The 20,712-nt window shown below is 45.8% G+C and overlaps 1 protein-coding gene across 3 annotated transcripts in view; it reads right to left on the bottom strand.

Annotated features, from left to right (window-relative positions):
• Nucleotides 1-20,712, bottom strand: part of CLCN2 (chloride voltage-gated channel 2) — a 571,730-nt gene that overhangs the window by 155,050 nt on the left and 395,968 nt on the right. For all 3 annotated transcript variants that reach the window (XM_073626607.1, XM_073626608.1, XM_073626609.1), the window contains 2 exons: nt 9,607-9,717; nt 9,318-9,531 (listed from right to left, as the gene is read on the bottom strand). In XM_073626607.1, the coding sequence (XP_073482708.1) occupies nt 9,318-9,531; nt 9,607-9,717 (325 nt within the window). The remainder of the gene's footprint in view (nt 1-9,317; nt 9,532-9,606; nt 9,718-20,712) is intronic.

Below are 20,712 nucleotides of genomic sequence, written 5' to 3'. Positions count from 1 at the left end.
TGATAAGAACCCAGAAAGCTGCTCAAAATAGGCTTTCGTACCAAAACCAATCTGGTCTGAACTGACCAGATACTGCTGAAATCTTTTTTGCCAGTCACATGATGTAACCACCCATTTAACTGTCCCCTTGCTACTAAGAAGATATGAATGCTGATTGGACTAAACTATACGATCACACCTATAACACGCCTATACCTTATGCATATTCATACGTATATATTGTTAAACTTGATGTTTGTAAGTCGGAAACACTTTCACTTTTACTCGCTTATGTTGCTGAGAACTGTGTGGTGTCTCTCGACTGCAGTGTATGAATAAAGCACCTACTTATATTTTTTACAAAGATCTGGATCTACTATCTCATCTGAATGTCTTGTTTTGGAGACTCCCTAACCTGTTTTAACAGGTGTATTTAAAAGGCGAGAGACAGAATATCAAACAAAAATCCAGAAAAAACATGATACCACTGTTATAAATTGAGTTGCAGTTCGGCGAGTAAATTTAGTATTTGATCCCCTACCAACCAACAATAATTCTGGCTGCCACAGACTGGCTACAGTATATGCGATACACAGATTAGTCTTGACAAATTTAAGAAGGCACTCCTAATGACAACTCGTTATGTGTATAAAAGACACCTGTCCACAGAATCTTTCTTCCATTCAAACTTCACCATTATGAGCAAGTCCACAGGGCTGCCAAACAATGTCAGGGACAAGACTGTAGACCTGCACAAGTCTGTAATGGGCTACAAGACCATCAGTAAAAGCTTGGTGAGTAGGTGACAACTGTTGGAGCGATTATTCGCAAAATGGAAGAAATACAAAATATCCATCAATCGTCTCATGAGGTAAGGATGATTATGAGAAAAGTGAGGGATCAGCCCAGAACTGCATGGCAGGAGCTTGTGAATGATCTAAAAGGCAGTTGGGACAACAGTCACCAAACAAAATATTGGTAACACAATACGCTGCCATGGATTGAAATTCTGTAGCATCCGCAAAGTCCCCCTCCCCAAAAAGAAACATGTACAGGCCCATCTGAAGTCTGCCAATGAACATCAAAATGATTTAGAGAAGGATTGGGAGAAAGTGCTGTGGTCAGATGAGACCAAAATTGAGCTCTTTAGCATTAACTCAACTCGCCGTGTTTAGAGGAAGAAAAATGCTGCCTATGACTTGAAGAACACTATCCCTTCCAGTCAAGCACGGAGGTGGAAACATTATGCTTTGGAGCGGTTTCTCTGCTAAAGGCACAGGCTGACATTGCCGCATTGACGGGATAATGGACGGGGCCATGTATTGTAAAATCTTGGACGAGAACTTTCTTCCCTCAGCCAGAACACTGAAGATGGGTCTTCCAGCATGACAGTGACCCAAAACAAACTGCCAAGGCAACAATCGTCGCGTTTCTGAGCATGCGCACCAAGGGCCCTTGGTGCGCATGCTCGGAAACACGTTGCTTTACGTCTGTGACGTCATCCCACCGAACCCTGCGCTCCAGCCCTCTCTGTGACCGACCAGCTGAGTGCCAAGCCTCGATTTGGATCCCGCCCGAATACCGGAAGTTACCTGTGGAACAGGACGCCGGCTGTATGGAGGAACAGAGCTAACAACGATGCTGATTTCAGAGATGGAATGTGACAACACTGGACTTCCATGTGCCTGATAATAGATACTATCATGTGAATTTTTTAATGAACTTGCTTATTAAATCCCAATCAGTCTTACTTAAGAGGCGCCTGTTGTTTTGTCTATAACATCTGAATCATGTGTTTTTCTGTATTTTTGGTTGATATTCTGTCTATCATTTAAAATACACCTGTGATAAAATTAAGTGGGCAAACTTACAAAATCTGCAGGGGATCAAATAATCATTTTCCCCAGTGTGTGTGTGCATATACCAGTATCTCACAAAAGTGAGTACACCCATCACATTTTTGTAAATATTTTCTCATATCTTGTGACACTGAAGAAATTTTTGCTACAATGTAAAGTAGTGAGTGTACAGCTTGTATAACAGTGTAAACTTGCTGACCCCTCAAAATAACACAACACACAGCCATTATTGTCTAAACCGCTGGCAACAAAAGTGAGCACACCCCTAAGTGAAAATGTCCAAATTGGGTGTAAAGTGTTAATATTTTGTGTGGCCACCATTATTTTCCAGCACTGCCTTAACCTTCTTGGGCAGATTCACAGGTTGCCACTAGAGTTCTCTTCCACTCCCATCACATTTTTGTAAATATTTTCTCATATCTTGTGACACTGAAGAAATTTTTGCTACAATGTAAAGTAGTGAGTGTACAGCTTGTATAACAGTGTAAACTTGCTGACCCCTCAAAATAACACAACACACAGCCATTATTGTCTAAACCGCTGGCAACAAAAGTGAGCACACCCCTAAGTGAAAATGTCCAAATTGGGTGTAAAGTGTTAATATTTTGTGTGGCCACCATTATTTTCCAGCACTGCCTTAACCTTCTTGGGCAGATTCACAGGTTGCCACTAGAGTTCTCTTCCACTCCTCCATGACAACATCACAGAGCTGGTGAATGTTGGAGACCTTGCGCTCCTCTACCTTCGGTTTGAGGATGCCCCGCAGATGCTTAATAGGGTTTAGGTCTGGACAGATGCTTGGCTAGTGAATCACCTTTACCCTCAGCTTCTTTAACAAGGCAGTGGTCATCCTGGAGGTGTGTTTGGGGTTATGTTGGAATACTGCCCTGCGGCCCAATCTCTGGAGGGAGGGGGATAGTGCTCTGCTTCAGTATTTCACAGTACATGTTGGCATTCATGGTTTCCTCAATGAACTGTAGCTCCCCAGTGCCAGTAGCACTCGACCATTACACTCCCACCGCCATGCTTGACTGTAGGCAAGGAACACTTGTCTCTGTACACCTCACCTGGTTGCTGCCACACACGCTTGACACCATCTGAACCAAATAAGTTTATCTTGGTCTCATCAGACCACAGGACATGGTTCCAGTAATCCATGTCCTTAGTCTGCCTGTCTTCAGCAAACTGCAGGCTTTGTGCATCATCTTTTGAAAAGGCCTTCCTTCTGGGACAACAGTGATGCAGACCAATTTGATGCAGTGTGGGGCGTATGATCTGAGCACTGACAGGCTGACCCCCCACCCCTTCAACCTCTGCAGCAATGCTGGCAGCACTCATACGTCCATTTCCCAATAGTAAACCTCTGGATATGACTCTGAGCATGTGCACTCAACATCTTTGGTCCACCATGGCAATTTTTACATTTGTTTTCATATCTGCTAACATCCGTTAAAAAAAAAAAGTAATTGGTTAGCTGGTTGCTAAAGAGGGGGCCGGAAAGCCGTCCGTCGCGTCCTTAACAACCGATGAGCCTCCCCGGTGACAGCTGAATGTAAAAGAAAAAAAACGCCCTTCGGTTCTAGTATGGATTCAAAATCCATACCAGGCCCCTATCCGATCATGCAGCCCGGCAGGTCAGGAAAGGGAGGGGACGAGCGAGTGCCCCACCTCCTGCATCATACCAGACCGCATGCCCTTAACATGGGGGTGGGTTCTTTGTGCCCCCCCAACCTAAAGAACCTTGCGCCCATATTGATGCGGTAGGAGGAGGAGAAGACGGCGGTAGGTGGAGGGGAAGACGGTGCAAGAGGAGGAGGAGAAGACGGCGACAGGAGGAGGAGGAGATGACGGCGGCAGGAGGAAGAGGAGAAGAAGAAGACTGTGGCAGGAGGAGGAGAAGAAGACGGTGGCAAGGGGAGGGAGGAGGAGGAGGAGAAGACGGGTGAAAGAGGAAGGGGGAGGAGGAGAAGACGGTGGCAAGAGGAGGGAGGAGGAGGTGCAGATGGTGGCAAGAGGAAGAGAAGATGGCGGCAGGAGGAGAAGACGGCGGCAGGAGGAGGAGGAGAAGACAGCGGCAGGAGGAGGAGAAGACGGCGGCAGGAGGAGGAGGAGGAGAAGACGGCGGCAGGAGGAGGAGGAGGAGAAGACGACGGCGGCAGGAGGAGGAAGAGAAGACGGCGGCAGGAGGAGGAAGAGAAGACAGCGGCAGGAGGATGAGGAGAAGACAGCGGCAGGAGGATGAGGAGAAGACAGCGGCAGGAGGATGAGGAGAAGACAGCGGCAGGAGGATGAGGAGAAGGCAGCGGCAGGAGGATGAGGAGAAGGCAGCGGCAGGAGGATGAGGAGAAGGCGGCGGCAGGAGGATGAGGAGAAGACGGCGGCAGGAGGATGAGGAGAAGACGGCGGCAGGAGGATGAGGAGAAGACGGCGGCAGGAGGAGGAGAAGATGGTGGCAAGAGGAGGGAGGAGGAGGAGAAGACGGTGTCAAGAGGAGGAGAAGACGGCGGCAGGAGGAGGAGAAGACGGTGGCAGGAGGAGGAGAAGACGGCGGCAGGAGGAGGAGAAGACAGCGGCAGGAAGGAGGAGGAGAAGACAGCGGCAGGAAGGAGGAGGAGAAGACAGCGGCAGGAAGGAGGAGGAGAAAACGGCGGCAGGAGGAGGAAGAGAAGACGGCGGCAGGAGGAGGAAGAGAAGACGGCGGCAGGAGGAGGAAGAGAAGACGGCAGGAGGAGGAAGAGAAGACGGCGGCGGGAGGAGGAAGAGAAGACGGCGGCAGGAGGAGGAAGAGAAGACGGCGGCAGGAGGAGGAAGAGAAGACGGCGGCAGGAGGATGAGGAGAAGACGGCGGCAGGAGGAGGAGAAGATGGCGGCAAGAGGAGGGAGGAGGAGGAGAAGACGGCGGCAGGAGGAGGGAGGAGGAGAAGACGGCGGCAGAAGGAGGAGAAGACGGCAGAAGGAGGGAGGAGGAAAAGATGGCGGCAGAAGGAGGGAAGAAGAGAAGACGGCGACAGGAGGAGGAGAAGACAGCGGCAGGAGGAGGAGAAGACAGCGGCAGGAGGAGGAGAAGACAGCGGCAGGAGGAGGAGAAGACAGCGGCAGGAGGAGGAGAAGACAGCGGCAGAAGGAGGAGAAGATGGTGGCAAGAGGAGGGAGGAGGAGGAGAAGACGGCGGCAGGAGGAGGGAGGAGGAGAAGACGGCGGCAGAAGGAGGAGAAGACGGCAGAAGGAGGGAGGAGGAAAAGACGGCGGCAGAAGGAGGGAAGAAGAGAAGACGGCGACAGGAGGAGGAGAAGACAGCGGCAGGAGGAGAAGACAGCGGCAGAAGGAGGGAAGAGGAGGAGGAGAAGACGGTGGCAGGAGGAGAAGACGGCGGCAGGAGGGAGGAGGAAAAGACGGCGGCAGAAGGAGGGAAGAAGAGAAGACGGCGGCAGGAGGAGAAGACAGCGGCAGGAGGAGGAGAAGACAGCGGCAGAAGGAGGGAAGAGGAGGAGGAGAAGACGGCGGGAGGAGAAGACGGCGGCAGGAGGAGAAGACGGCGGCAGGAGGAAGAAGAGGAGATGGCGGCAGGAGGAGGAGAAGAAGTGATATCTGAGGGTATTAGAAGTAGCTGCTCTCAGCTTTTTGGAAAATTGTAGAGAACAAGACGACACACATCTGCGTGGGGCATTTTGGTTTTTGGAACCAGATTGAGGTGTCAAGGAAGCACAGGGTACTGTAAGGGAAGCATGATCTGAGATTCACTTTGAATAAGGCCAAACAAGTTAAAAACTTGACCTTTCAGAGTCCTCTGGGATTTAAAGTGGTTGTATAGTCTTTTTTTTTTTACTTTTACCTACAGGTAAGCCTATAATAAGGCTTACCTGTAGGTAAAAAAAAAATCTCCTAAACCTGTACGGTTTAGGAGATATTCTACTTGCTATGAGCCGCATGCGCACAGGGGATTCTCGGCTGAAGGCCCAGCAACTGCCGGACCTTGCCGGGTAAGAAATCTCCCACGCGCATGCGCGGGAGTGATGACATCGCGGCTCCAGCCACTCACAGCGCTGGAACCGTGATACCCGGAAGACACGCCGAGGCAACATGACAGCTCCCTCAGCGTGGACCAGGTAAGATACCGACGCCTCGTTCTAAGGTAAGTATTTCATAATGAGCTAGTATGCGGTGCATACTAGCTCATTATGCCTTTTGCTTTACAGGGGTAAAAAAAAAAAAAAAAAATTTCAGCGGCTATACATCCGCTTTAAGTGCCTTTCACACCAGGCAAAGAATGATTTCTAAGTATGAGCACAGAGCTTCCAGGAAGTTGCTTTTCTAGCTTTAACCAAAGTAGGAAAAACAGATTCAAAGACCTGTATCTCCCTTAAAACCTGGCCTTCAACAGTAATGCTGTTAAAACCAGTGACTGAGAAGCAGGATTGAATATAGGGCCCTGTGCAACAGGTCTGGCAGGAAGAGGCCAGGGGATGTCTCCTATTAGTCTAAGTACATCTGTGTACTAGGATCTTCTGGGCCAGTTTGATGCTATAAGAATGACCATTTTTCCTCTTGTTCTATTTTATGCAGCAGGTGAGGTAGAAATTCACACTGGAGGGAAGGCTTGATCAGCCTGAACTAAGACCAAGGTGTCCAAGGCCAGTGCTGGATGGTCATTGGTCCTGGCCACAAACAATGGTAACTTGCTGAAGATTCTGGAGGCCAGGATATCCATGTCCAGGGTCCTCCATCTCGGATATATGGGGCTGAAAGGTCCATTAACCTTAGTTCAAGCAGTGACGGCTGAGGTCATTTGCTTTCCAGATGTCCACTCCTGGGATGTGGATACCAGAAATTACTGGACACTGCCCATCCAGATAAGATTTGGCTTGCTTATTTCAAGGCTGCCTGGACTCCTGCTGCCCCCCTGGTGGCTGATGTAGGCCACAGCCATAACCATCCTTGCTTCCAGTGTTCTAGTAAAGCTATCCTCCTTGCTCTGAGCTCTAAGATGTCGATTAGGAGCTTGGCTACCACTGATGACCATGTTTCCTGATCTGTGAGGGACTAGACTACTCCTCACCAGCCTGATAGACTAGCATCTGTCATTATCATTTTCCAGTGATAAAGAAGGAAAGATTCCCCTCAGTAAGGCAATAACTGACCTTGCATATTCCATGTGAAATTTTGGAATTTGAAGGTACTTGTTTACAGAATTGAGGTCCAGGATAAGATGAACCCCACTATTGGGTTTTGGTATAATGAACAGGTTTAAATCAAATCTACTTTGAACCTGTCTTGTAGGGATACTAGCACAACTACTCCCTGGAACAGCAGGTGATTGAGAACATTTTGCAAATCTGTCTGTCCCTTGCCAGATTTTAGTTTAATTGAGAGAAGAAAGCAATGAGGGAGTCGAGATTTCAACTCTATTTTGTACTCCTTTAAAACCACCTATTGAACTCTCAGTTCTGTGACCCAGACAGAAGCAAACTATAGCAGAAGTCCGCCCTAGCTTGGGAGTGAGGTCACCCCTTAATTGGGAAGAGGGCTTTAGGGAAGACTTGGTGGGCTTTGTAGCCAAAGTCTTACAGTAAAAGGCAGGGCTGAACTTGGGTTTTGAAACCTGGGTAGATCATTGAGGTGCTTAGTGTTTTGAAGAGGTAGAGGCGATTGAGGAAGGGGATTTTTGAATCTCTCCTGTGACATCTTTGATGAATTTGTCAAGTGCCTAACCAGACATCCTCCTTCAAAAGGCATTTGTGTAAAGCGTTTTTTGTGTGAAGGCACAAAAGTTCAAGATGGAATCTGTCCATTTCATGGTGGCCTCTTTTCATCAGGGGGATCTCCTTCAAGGACACGTATCCCCATCTGCAAAGTTTGGTAACCAGTATGCAGTCAGCTAAGAGCCAGAGAAGTGTTCTGATTGTTTACAGGATTATATACAAACATTCAAGGTGACTTTTAAACTTTTGTAGTTCCCCATTTACTTTCTTAACAGTGGCAACTTTAAATCAAAATGATTATACCAGTCTCAATAAAAGGATTACAATTTTGAAATGTCAAAAAAGTAGATTTGGAGAGCAGCTACATGGTGTGTAAGTGATGGTTTCACTGGTAAAGTACAAATTTGCTTTGAGTTTATTTTTGCAGTTGGAGGTGTCATGTATTTATATTAGGAAAATGTAAAAGCCATGCAGGGATGTGAATTGTCAGTCAACAATTCTAATAAATATGTTAACCACATACCGACCGGGCCATAGCCGAAAGACGGCTACAGCGTGGTCGGCTTATTCTGGGTGGGCGTCCATGGACGTCCTCACAGAATCACGCGCACCTGGGAACATCTGTGACCGCTGGGTCTGGGGGACCCGGCGCATCACGGATCACAGTAAATGGCCGCTGATAGCGGCCGTTTACCACGTGATCGCTCCCTCAAATGACGAAGCATCACTTGTAAACAAACCGGCATCATGTCATGTCGCCGGTTCCTCCCTCCCCTCTCTGTATTGATCAGTACAGTGTGAGAAGAGAGAGGGGGAGATCGTTTGCAGCGCTGTGGGCACTACAGATCCAGCCCACAGCGCTGCTCATATACTCTGCCAATACTCTGCCAATACTCACCAATAAATTTTAACAGAAACAGAATTTTTTTTTTTACCGAATTTTCAGTATTTTTTTGATTTATAGCGCTAAAAAAAAAAAAAACAACGGTGATTAAATACCACCAAAAGAAGCTCTATTTGTGCGAAAAAAAGGACAAACATTTCAAATGGGTACAGTGTTGCACGACTGAGTAATTGTCATTCAAAGTGTGAGAGCACCGAAAGCTGAAAATTGGTCTGGTTAGGAAGGGGGTTTAAGTGCACAGTGGTCAAGTGGTTAAGGGAAATCCAGATTCATGATTTCCAATTCAAATTCAATCCTTCATTACAAATATGTTCTCTACATATTGGAGGCAGGAAAACTCCTCTCAGGATCTGGTACACACAAATGAACTTTTTTCTCATCATTGGATTATTGTGAAAAAACGCATTCAGATAAACTAAAACACATAATGTTAGAAAATGATAATTTCTTTGGTTTTTGAGCACAAGCTGCCTAATGGCAAATCCAGATTACATATTTTATACTTCCACTTTTTGCAATAACGGTTTTGATTTTCTTTCCTTTTGTAAGTGATATTTAGTTAGCCACAGCCTAATATGTAACTTTAGAAAACAGTGTCTATTATATTTTATAGCTGATGCAGGTGAAAACACAAAAACTATAAACTGTAAATTAGGAATGAAAAATGATACTTAACTGAGGAGGGCACAGTCGTCCACATCTGGAGCCCAACAGGAAATTCTAGGAAGCCAGATAAAATACTCCTACACTAAACTCAGGAATGCCTTATAAAACATAGAATCAGTTGATGTTTTAACTCAGACTCTGGGTTATGCCCAGACTTCATATAAGCAAAGACAGTAGTTCAATATTAATATATCACAAGGTGATACTTACTCTTGGTGACCAAAACCCAGTTCTGGAAGATAAGGTAATTTTTTTATGCGGATAATGCTGTCATAAAGGGATGGCTGTAGACTCTGTGCTACAGCATTTGCTAGAATGACTGCAATCATCACTGGTAGGATGTGAGAAATCTGCCCTGTCAGCTCAAAGACAATGACTGCTGTAGACACAGTATGTGTGACCGCTCCAGACAGTGCTGCGGCACCTGACAAATAAAAAGGATCATGAAGATGGCTTCAAAGTAAAGAAACAAGTAATGATGATGAAAACAAGGACCTACCAACAACTGCGTAACCACCTGGCACAATCCGATATGTACTCCCATCACTGTGAATACCATCTGGGAACCAAGCAGCCATGCTCTCGCCAACCAACCTGCCAAATGCAGCACCTGCGGTAGGCAGAGAGATTATACCGTTATCATTTAAAAAGTATTTATGTATATTGTTTCAGGTATTTGCTTTAAGTTCATTGACTATGTTGTAAGACCGGGGAACTACTTGCTATACCCCTTGGCGCACAATGTCCTACTTAGATACTTTGCACAGCCTTCTGCAAAAACAAACAAGTGCAGCCCAATGCAGACAAGACTCACTTGGCCCTAAAGATGATATTGTACAGCACATCAAAAACAATGCAGCATTAACCGATCCTCATTACATAAGCATAATTTACAGTATGAAACAATGAGAATGTCACATTCTGACAGGAGGTTGCATGTGCTACTGAGTAATGTTGATGCAGTTTAAAAAAAAAAAAAAAGACACTAATAAAAAAGGGATGTGTTCACAACACAGCAGAAAGCATATGCTAATCATTGAGGCTTGGTTGTATAATCTGTCTACAATAACTTTAATCCAAAGGAGAAGGTAAGCTTGGATACCTGAAAACAGCCAACTAGATATGCATTACTAAGCGGGAAAACAAATTTGGTTCACTCACAAAGATGTTAAGAGAAGGCAAAAACAAAGTGCTGGTATCTTTTTACAATTTCCCCCCAAAAAACATAGAAGTACAATAAAGGGGTTGTATAACTCCGAAATGAAAAATTAAAGCATAACCTCACAGTGTGTACTTGCCTCAGTTCATGACACTTAGCATGATGGAGAGAGCAGGCAGGATCCACTCTGCATGAAACACTGCTGAAGCTGGCCATACATGGATCAAAATTTGGCTAGTTCAACGTGTACTCTGCAAATTTTAATCCATGTTTGGCCAGGGCGGTTTAGTCCATCTACCAATCAACTTCTGTTCAACCACCCTGTTAGAAAACAAGGATTAAGCGGCTTTTATCCGACAGTAGAGGAGTCTCCCCACTGTCAGAATACAAAAAGCACAGTGGGGATTCAGTTCAGCTCACTGGCTGAAGGGAAAAAACGTAATCTTGTATGGCAAGCTTGACAGTTTTTCCAGAGTGTAAGCAACCCTTGGGGAAATCCTCGCCTCCCCCTAGCACGCAGCAGGTGAATGACAGCTTTAGATGTGCACATTTCCCAGAGAGACTGTAGGTGGTGTTTCCTTTCTCTCCACTCAGAAAGCTATAGAAAGAAGGGTGCAGATAAACAAGTTACATAAAGAAAAAGATTAAAAAAATCACTGTGTCATCACCTCAGCTGGAGATAGAGAAGAATATCCTATAAGGCCGGGGTCTGCAACCCATCAATAAGGCCAGGCGACATGTAGATTGCATCTCTGCATCGCCGACCCCGGGCAGGCAGCGCAGGGAAGGAGAGAGCCGGGTGGGTGAATCAGGTGTGGAGATATCCGGGCAGGTGGAGCAAAGTAGGAGAGGACCAAGTGAGCAGGTCAGGAAAGGAGAGAGCACAGCAGTCGGACAAGTGAGGGTGGGCGAAGCAGGGGAGTAGAGAGCCGAGGGGCGGGCTTGAGCAAGTGAGGAGAGAGCCGAGGGGCGGGCTTGAGCAAGTGAGGAGAGAGCCGAGGGGCGGGCTTGAGCAAGTGAGGAGAGAGCCGAGGGGCGGGCTTGAGCAAGTGAGGAGAGAGCTTAGGGGCGGGCAGGAGGAGCAGGTGTGGAGAGAGCCTGGCGGGAGGAGCAGGTGTGGAGAGAGCCCGGCGGGAGGAGCAGGTGTGGAGAGAGCCCGGCGGGAGGAGCAGGTGTGGAGAGAGCCCGGCGGGAGGAGCAGGTGTGCAGAGAGCCCGGCGGGAGGAGCAGGTGTGCAGAGAGCCCGGCGGGAGGAGCAGGTGTGCAGAGAGCCCGGCGGGAGGAGCAGGTGTGCAGAGAGCCCGGCGGGAGGAGCAGGTGTGCAGAGAGCCCGGCGGGAGGAGCAGGTGTGCAGAGAGCCCGGCGGGAGGAGCAGGTGTGCAGAGAGCCCGGCGGGAGGAGCAGGTGTGCAGAGAGCCCGGCGGGAGGAGCAGGTGTGCAGAGAGCTTCTCTGGCATTGAGCTACCTCTCTCACTGAAGCACCTAGTGTGGCTCACTGGGACTGCTGCGGCTACCAAAGTTTCTTTAGCACTGAGGAATACCAACAAAAAAAAACGTAGGTGGCTGCAGCAGCCCCAGTGAGCCCACACCAGCTGTGCTGCTGCTTCAGTGAGAGAGGTAGCTCAGTGCCAGAGAAAGTCTACTCCCCTACTCCAGACTTCTGAACCTGAGCTTGGTGTCTTCTGTTCTTGCAGTTCTGAACCCTGGGGATGGGGGGGATGGGGGGGTGGGGAGAGTGGAAAGGAAGGGTTGAGGGTGTTTTCTGGATTGAGGCACCTGAACTGGGACAGGGGCTCTGTGTTGTAAAGCCGGTTGCTCTGTGCAGGACAGGGAGTCTGTACTGCGGGAGTAGGCTGGGAGAGAGGATAAGGGAGATCTATAGGGGAGATCAATGAGCAGAGGGTTTCATTTTGGCGGTACTTTGTAAAGTGGTCTGTGCGCTAAAGCTTGTTCAAATTAGTCGTTGAGGCGCTGTTTTACCACCTCCCAACCACTCCCCCTTTACCTGCAGAGGCAGCGGCCGGAGGTGTACACACTGTGATCACAATGCTTTGGTTTGTGACCACGGAAGGAATTATAGGTCCTTACTTTTTATTAGGGGTTTGCTAGTAAATTTCTTTTTCTATAAATAAAAAGGCACACACCGGAGATCTTTGATCTCCTACATGTTGTTCAAGTAGGTCTCCACCGCTTAAAGGTTGCCTACCCCTGCTATAAGGAATCAGATACCTCCAACTCGATCTCATACACCATCGACCCATATGCAGTCAGATCATTCCCATACAATTATAACAGGGAGTGGATGGTAGCGTGATCCTCCAGATATACAAGCATATATTTAAGGAGAACTAAAGGTCCAAAAATAAATTTTCGAAGAGGATCAATCAGTCAATTATAAACAGCTTTATTAAAGTATGTTCAGTAATAATAGAACATGAAAAATTGCAAAAACCTCCAACATAACAAAAAGTTAAAAATGATAACGTTGTCAAAACCAGACAGGAAAGCATCTGCAGACACCCACAACAGTCACACATCCACCACACTCATCTAATCCGATGGTTGAATCAGACGCACTAGTGCAAGGTGACTGCAGATAGAGTATATTGTGGTTTAACCATATTTAGCCAATCTATGACGTCAACGGTAGTACAGGGCTAGACGTGATGTGGAGTATATGAGGGATGGATGGCCGAGTCCGCTAAAACAGAGTCAAACAGTGGTGCATTTGCATAGTGCAGTCGTACCTACAGGTGAAGGCTGTAGCCAAACTGCTAACCTGGCTGCCTAAAGCTGGATTGTATTACTCTTGTTCTTCCTAAAAATATTCGGGTGGACTTTATATTCAGGGCTCCTTTCCCTCTTATATCAATCTATCCCTTCCTAGAAAGATATATTTTTTTTTTTTTTAATGTTGCACTCAGGGTCCCCCTTTACCTATTTGTTTTAATGAATGCTTGATGGATGAGTGCATGCCTAGGACCCCTACTGTTGAAAACTTGTAATTATCCTATTTAAATGCACTCTGAGGACTCCTACTGTTGAAAACCTAACATTGCAACTACTAATCATCCTTTTTAAAGAGGAACTACAGTCTGCTCACATAATTTGTAATAAAAACATCTTTCTATTCTGAAGCTTCCCTCCAACCACTTTGCATATTATTTTATATATATGGCGATTCTGTACTTGCCAAATATGCTTCAGAAATCTCCCTCCACTAAGTCTGGCTGCATCCATTTTAACTGTGGCAGCTGAAGCTGCTGCTTGTTCACTTCCTGGATTCACACAGAGGAACACCTCCAGCTCTGCAGCTCTCATTGGCCCTCTTATCCCCCCTCCCTTCCTGGCAAACTCTCACAAGAATGAGAGTGAGAGAGCTGTGCATGATGTCATACGCCTAGGCTTTTTACCAGACAAGAAACAGGAAGTGGGTTGTATAAGGTATTTACTGGCAGGAAAAAAAAAAGTTTTACTATCCAAAGTTAAAACAATTACACCTGATTCTACTTGTCCTTGGCTAAGCATTGAAGAACACCAAATACCTGGTCAAGACCTCAGAACCTGGTTACTCAGCACCTGGTACCTTTACCAATATCTGTATTCTCCATACTCAATCCTAACTTTCCAACACGAACATGGAAAGACAAAGGGATACGATATGTATCAGATCTTTACTCCAACAGCCTCCTCAGACCCATCACATCTCTACAAAACTCGTACCCCCTTAACCAAAAGGACTACTACCGCTATATACAACTCACTATCTACTGCGCAACCCTCAAATACACAGAGATACACCCACTAATATGGAGGCATCTTTCATCAGCCCACACAACAAAAAAGGGCATCACATTATTTTAAAACCTATTAGGTGACAAGACCTCATTCAATGCAACCCTGCCTTTACTTAAATGGGAAAAAGACATTAACCCCCCCATAAATGAATCTCAATGAATGCTAAACTTTAAAACCAGCTTCCAAGTCCAAGTCTAACCTTTGGAAATTAACCCACAAAATCACCCCTTCCAAAATTCACACATATAACTCAACTATACAATCCTTATGCTGGAGACAATGCGGGGACATAGGAAATCTGTTCCACCTTCTTTGGCATTGTAATAGGATCTCTAAATTATGGAAAGACACGTTCCAACACCTCAATGAAGTGACAGGACTAACCATAACCCCATCCCATGAACTTGTATTGCTGAACATAGGTATGGAAAATATACCTCACTGTTTTCATACCATCATTACACACATACTACTGGCGTCCAGATTGTCTATTGTTCGTCACTGGAAAACCACCGACATACTGACTAACAAGTGAAGTAGTCAACCTAATCCATACACATGGCTGCTATGAACCCATGTTTGCTGCAAATGAAGGCAATCTGCCTTCAATTTCCAAAAAAAATGGGCTCACTAGCTAGAATGGCATAAGGATGCCCAAACCTGATATATTTACAGACTAAAACAGACTTACGGTACCCTTTGTTGATGATCTGTTTCACTGTTTTGAATTTTAAACAGAATGTAAGGGAATTGTCCTCCTCCCCCATGACACAGTGTGACCCCCAATTGGGGTGTCTGGGGGTAACGGACAACACCCTTCACCTTGTTACTATTGTTATTACTGTATAGCAAAGATTTCACTGCATTGAGTTTGTCACTGTGATATACCATATGCACTCTTCTTATTATGACCCCCCCCAACTAGGTCACGATGTATAATTAGACTGTAAGTGCACCAAATGTAAAGTACGATAAGTTAACTATGCTCTTCCATTCCATGCATTTTCTAAATGTATTAAAAATATGTCATATTTGACCACATATAGAGGCATAACCTGTATGTGTTTTAATAACTCAATAAAAATCTATTGACAAAGTTAAAACAAGGGCAGAAGATTTACTAGATGGCAAGTTTAAAAAAATGACTGAAGGTCCGTTTTAAAGCACCTCAGCTGAACCCCTCCTTACTCTGAAGAAGCTCATGTTCACAAACAAAACATGTCAGCACAGCATCATTACCCCTGTGACGCCCATTCCTAGACCAGACCCTGTAGACTCCCACACCCACGTTATCTACCTGTGGACCGACACTTCAGATACGGAGCGGCACAAACAGAGTGCTCTGGTGGACTACCTCCATGTGGATTCTGTCCATGAGGCATTAGGAGCCTTCAGCATGGCTGGGGAGTGGCGTGATCACACTGACTTACTTTGTGTATACTGTCCATAGGACACCGACTCACCCACATGTAACTGGCCTCCTAGTAAGATACTGCAGGCACACCGCTCCTATCTGCACCTGTCCACCCCCTTACAGTCCAGCTTTACACAGCCAGGGTAGCTGTTTAGCTATCATTCAGTATATTGGTCCGCAGACTCCATTCAGCCTTCACCTGTACCTATGGCTGCACTATGCAAATACACCACTGATTGACTCTGGTTGAGCGGACTTAGCCATCCATCCCTCCCTCATATACTCCACATCAGGTCTGGCCCTGTACTACCGTTGAAGTTATAGACTGGCTAACTGTGGTTAAACCACATTAGACGGAGGTTGCTATTTTTCATGTTCTATTTCTACTAAATATACTTTAATAAAGCTGTTTATAATTGACCGATTGATCCTCTTTGAAGATTTTTGGATCTTTAGTCCTTCAATATATGCAGATAAACAGGTGCAGCTTATGAAGGATTTAATTACTCACTGTGTATCACATGAGGCTAGTCTGTGGGCTAATGTCTGAATCTTCTATAACTTTAAAGTGGTATTTAGGTGGTTGTAAAGTATATACGGTATATATATTTGTTTTATCTAACAAACCTGTCCTACTTATCTGCTCTGTGCAATAGAATAGCAGCATGGCCCTGATCATCCTCTTCTGGAGTCCCCTACTGGCGCTCCTGGATCCTCCTCTTCTCAGCGTGAAACCACAGGAAGCGGCTTCCTATTGTGGCACACTTGAGGGCTCGATCCAAAGCCATGTTGCGTAGCTGTCCTGTGTGTGTCCATAGACACACACAGGACAGCTCGGACCCAACACCCACTCCCCCGCCATAGGATTTGACTGACAGCAGCAAGAGTTAATGGCTCACGTTGCCTCAGCAAAACCTGTGAGAGCAGGGATTCAGGCACAGAGACGGATCAAGCGAGGGCTCAGGTAAGTGTTTTTACCTTAATGCAGGGAATGCATTAGGGTAAAACATGTTTAAGCTTTAAAACCACTTTAAATTTATTTTTTTTTGCTAAATTAGTAGATAATAGAAAAAAACTTACACACACTTGCTGTTTTTATAATTTTTCTCCTCTGAGCTTCCTATTCATACTGTACCCCTGGTCACACTGCCCAACTCCAGGGACATGGGTGCCAGGACCCTGCCAGAGTCTCCACTACTTGCGAACTCCTATTTTGAATTACAATCTTATGTGTAGCTATTCCCAGCACCACACGCACAGGCAGAGCAAGATGGACTCCATAGGTCCTGACAGGTGCAGGGGGCACCCACACCTGAAAATCAGGCAGTGCAGCCAGTATGATGTGGAAGCTCAAATGAGAAAAAAATGTCGTCCACTTAAGTGCAAAGAACAACTGAATGTGAAATGCTGTTTAGTTTTTGCTGTGGCATGTGTACAGCCATGAGCAGCTGGATGTCATTGTTTAGACAGGTGGTCAAACTGTGGCTCAATCATCTGGTTTTACAGCCCTAAAGTTGACAGTTAAGCACAAATCCAAAAATAGCAAATACACAGATTTTTTTTGTAAATTAAAGGATAGATTCACCTTTTGGAACATGTTACACCCATATTTAGGGTGCATCATTTAACATGTTTGAGCACAGCACACCCCCTGCACCCAGCTCCTAAAATTGGGAGGGGGATCCTCTGCCCCGCAGATGCCGTCACATTTAAAATTGGTGCGGATGAATGGGGTTCCGCCCGCCCAGCCACGTCATTCATTCACAGCAATCTGTAAATGAATAAACCATGAGTCCCATCTTCCACTGTAGTTGTAGGCAGTGTCTGTCATTGCACCCGCGATCTACTAATGATAATTGTGCTTTAATCGTTTTACAAAGTTGTAAACGTGCAAATAAACATAGGGTGCATTCATTAAACACTGCAAAACTTGCTGTCGTTATGTTGTGCCCATAAACCGTTTGCAATTTATAGCTAGGAAATTGATAGCCATGAAGTGACTCTCTCCTGTACCACCAACAGTGGGTCAATGGATTAGAAAAGTTGACCAACTAGCACCATGGATGTCTGAATACATTTGAAAAAACGCGTGGAGTGTGGCTAAATACCCTGAGGTTCCATTTACACCTAGGCAATTTCCAAATCGTGGCAAAACGTGGGACACATTTGTGATGCCATTACTTCTTAATGGCACCCCAATTGCAGTGCAATTTTGCCGCAATAAATCGTGCTGCAATCGCAGCAAAATCAAAATTCGCGAAGGTTGTCGCTCAAAAAGAAGTGGTTTGAAGTAATATGCAATGTACCTTGGTATGATATTATCAAGCTTCTTTGTATACGGTGTTTTCTCCCTGTCACTAATTGAAAAGCTTTTTATATAAAGTTATCTAATAAAATAAATTAATTAAAAAAAAAAAAAAAAACACATTTCCTGGAGTACAGAACAGGACTTGGACATCTTTATGCCATACAACTGGATTATATGCAGCTACATTCAGGTGATTGGTCACTGCCAAAAAAAAGGATGTAGGAACATCCCCCTATACAACTCTTTCCACTTTCCTATAGCCTCGGTTTTGTAGCAGGCAAAAGATCATAAGACAGGTCATCATAACAGAGGTCTTGGACCTGTGTCCTGTACTCTAGGAAATATATTTTATTTGCAACTCAAAAATCTTATTTTCCTGAACATACAGTACAGAAGACAGGCTTCTTTAATCCTTCCAATGGGAACGTCTAAGAGCGGTCCAACGAGGGGTGGGCAACATAACAAACCATGCCAATACAGAAAACAGTCTGCAGCACCTTACACCAGAAACTGGCATCCAAAGAGGTTTAACGCTGGCAGAACTTGACAATTGTCTGAACAAAAAGCCCAGGTGGCAGCTTTGCAAACTTTGGAAACAGATGTAATGAAAATAAATAACCCGTCTAATCCACATAGCTATGGTGGAACAGGACACAGGGAGACCCTTGCGAAAACCTTCTGGCAATCAGCAGCAGCTTAAAAGGTAAACACTCACAGCCTGCACGACATCAAGGCGGTATAGGAAAACGTCTTTAGTATCTACTACCACAGAAGTACCCACTTGTGGAAAAACTTTCCTCAATAGGATACACTGCTGCGAAAAACAGCAGTATCCTATCCAAGCTGAGTTAGACTTACTGGTAACTCCTTTTCTGAGAGTCTTCCAGGACAGCTCATGAGACCTAGGGCTCCTCCTACCAGGAAAGGAAACACGTTAACCCCCACCAGATAAAAGGGCGGTCCTCCAGGCCCAGTAGGTCAGTATTTCTCAAGAACCAGAAGACGTATCTGAAAAACATATGCATAACGTCAAGACAAAACCAGGTGGGAATCCGGCTGTCCTGGAAGACTCTCAAAACTCAGCTTTTCTCTAAGTGTCTTCCAGGACAGCCCAAGAGACGATGAACCAGAACTTACCAGTCTAGGGAGGCACAACTGCCTGAAGGACCTTATGACCAAACGCCTGCTCCTGAGCAGGTAGGAGATCCAGGCGATGTTTCATGAAGGTCGAAAAACTGGACCATGTGGCAGCTTCGCAAATTTGTTCCGGAGAGGCTCCAGCCCTTTCAGCCCAAGACGCAGACAAGGCTCTTGTTCAGTGCGCAGTGACAAAAGGTGGAGGAACTTCCCTAATTTTGTAAGTTCCAGAAATAGCTTGCTTTATCCATCTAGCCAAGGTGGCTTTAGATGCACTCTTTCCCTTGTGTGCTCCTGCAAAGAGGACAAACAAGGCGTCCGTTTTTCTAAGGTCTTGGTGACCAAGATAGACGAGAAGAATTTGAACGTCTAAAAAACTAAATTTCCTCTCTTGGTCGCCCTTTAGCGTACTACAAAAGGTTGGCAGTACAATGTCCTGAGATCTGTGAAATGTACTTGCCACTTTAGGCAAAAATCCTGGATCTGTCTTCAAAACAATCCGGTCCTCAAAGATTGCAAGGAAAGACTCCCTAATAAGGATGAGCTCCGGCATGTTCGCACACCCTAGAGCCCGCAAGGAAGTCGGCACTGCACTGCGCTAATCACAGGCAGTGAGACATTGTCCCGATGCGCGGCTGCAGAGATTTGGAAATGTCTCACTGCTTGTGATTAGCGCAGCGCAGTGCCGACTTCCTGGCAGGCTCTGCACGTGGGGTGTGCAAACACAACGGAGCTCAAAGTTACAGGCCCTGAAAGGCCTATGAGGCCTGTAAGTGAGTTACAGGCCCCTGAAAGGGCCTGTAACTCACTTACCCTACGAGCTGAGGTAATTGCTACAAGGAAAATCGTAAGTAATTTAACTGAAATATCCTCCAGGGGCTCAAAAGGGAATTCTACCAGACTTTGAAGCACCAGGGACAGGTCCCCGGTTGGACAACTTCTAACCATCACCCGTTTGGACCTCAATATTGTTTTAAAGAATCTAGCTATAGTGGGATTTTCCAAGACAGAAAATTGGAGAAAAACACTGATAGCTGCCGCTTGTACCTTCAAAGTACTAACTGAAAGACCTCGAAAATTGATGGAACATGAGTTAATCTTTGGTTTTCAGATAACCATGAGTTAAATTTCTTCCAGACCTATGGAATATATGGCTTTAGTGACTGGTTTTCTACAGTTTACCAGGGTCTTGACTACCTTGTCAGAGAACCTCTGAGCGCTTAGTATGTTTTCTTCAGATACCAGGCTGTCAAGTTTAAGGATACCACCTGCTGGTGTGACACTGGACCCTGCAACAATAAGTCTTGTCTCTTTGGAAGACTGAGTGGAGGCTCTGAGACCAGAGCCTGTAACAGGGAAAACCATGGCCTCTTGGGCCAAAAAGGGGCTATTCTGATAAGATCTGTTTCTTCTAGAAGAAACTTCCGGAATTGGCCTGATCTGCGGGAAGCATCGATCCAACAATTTATCTGCTGGGTTCGGTGAAAAGAACTTCACTGTCTTGCAATTGCACTGATTTGTGAACAGATCTGCTTCGGGACATCCCAATCTGTCGATGAGACCCACAAAGATTTCTGGATGAAGGGACCAATTGTCTCGACATACCCAGTAGCGGCTGAGATAATCTGCCAGTTTTGTGTCCCCTTCGGGTGCACTGCTGTAATTGAGGCTAGATTCCCTTTCGCCCATGATAAAATCTCCTGGGCGATAGATTGAAGTATCCAACTCCCCGTACCTCCCTGTTTGTTGAGGTATGCAACAGTAGCAATATTGTCAGATAGAATCTGGA

This window comes from Aquarana catesbeiana, linkage group LG04 (assembly GCF_042186555.1).
Source record: "Aquarana catesbeiana isolate 2022-GZ linkage group LG04, ASM4218655v1, whole genome shotgun sequence".
NCBI classification, from domain to species: domain Eukaryota; kingdom Metazoa; phylum Chordata; class Amphibia; order Anura; family Ranidae; genus Aquarana; species Aquarana catesbeiana.
Note: the sequence above shows the minus strand (reverse complement) of the source record. Positions and strands in the feature narration are given on the sequence as shown.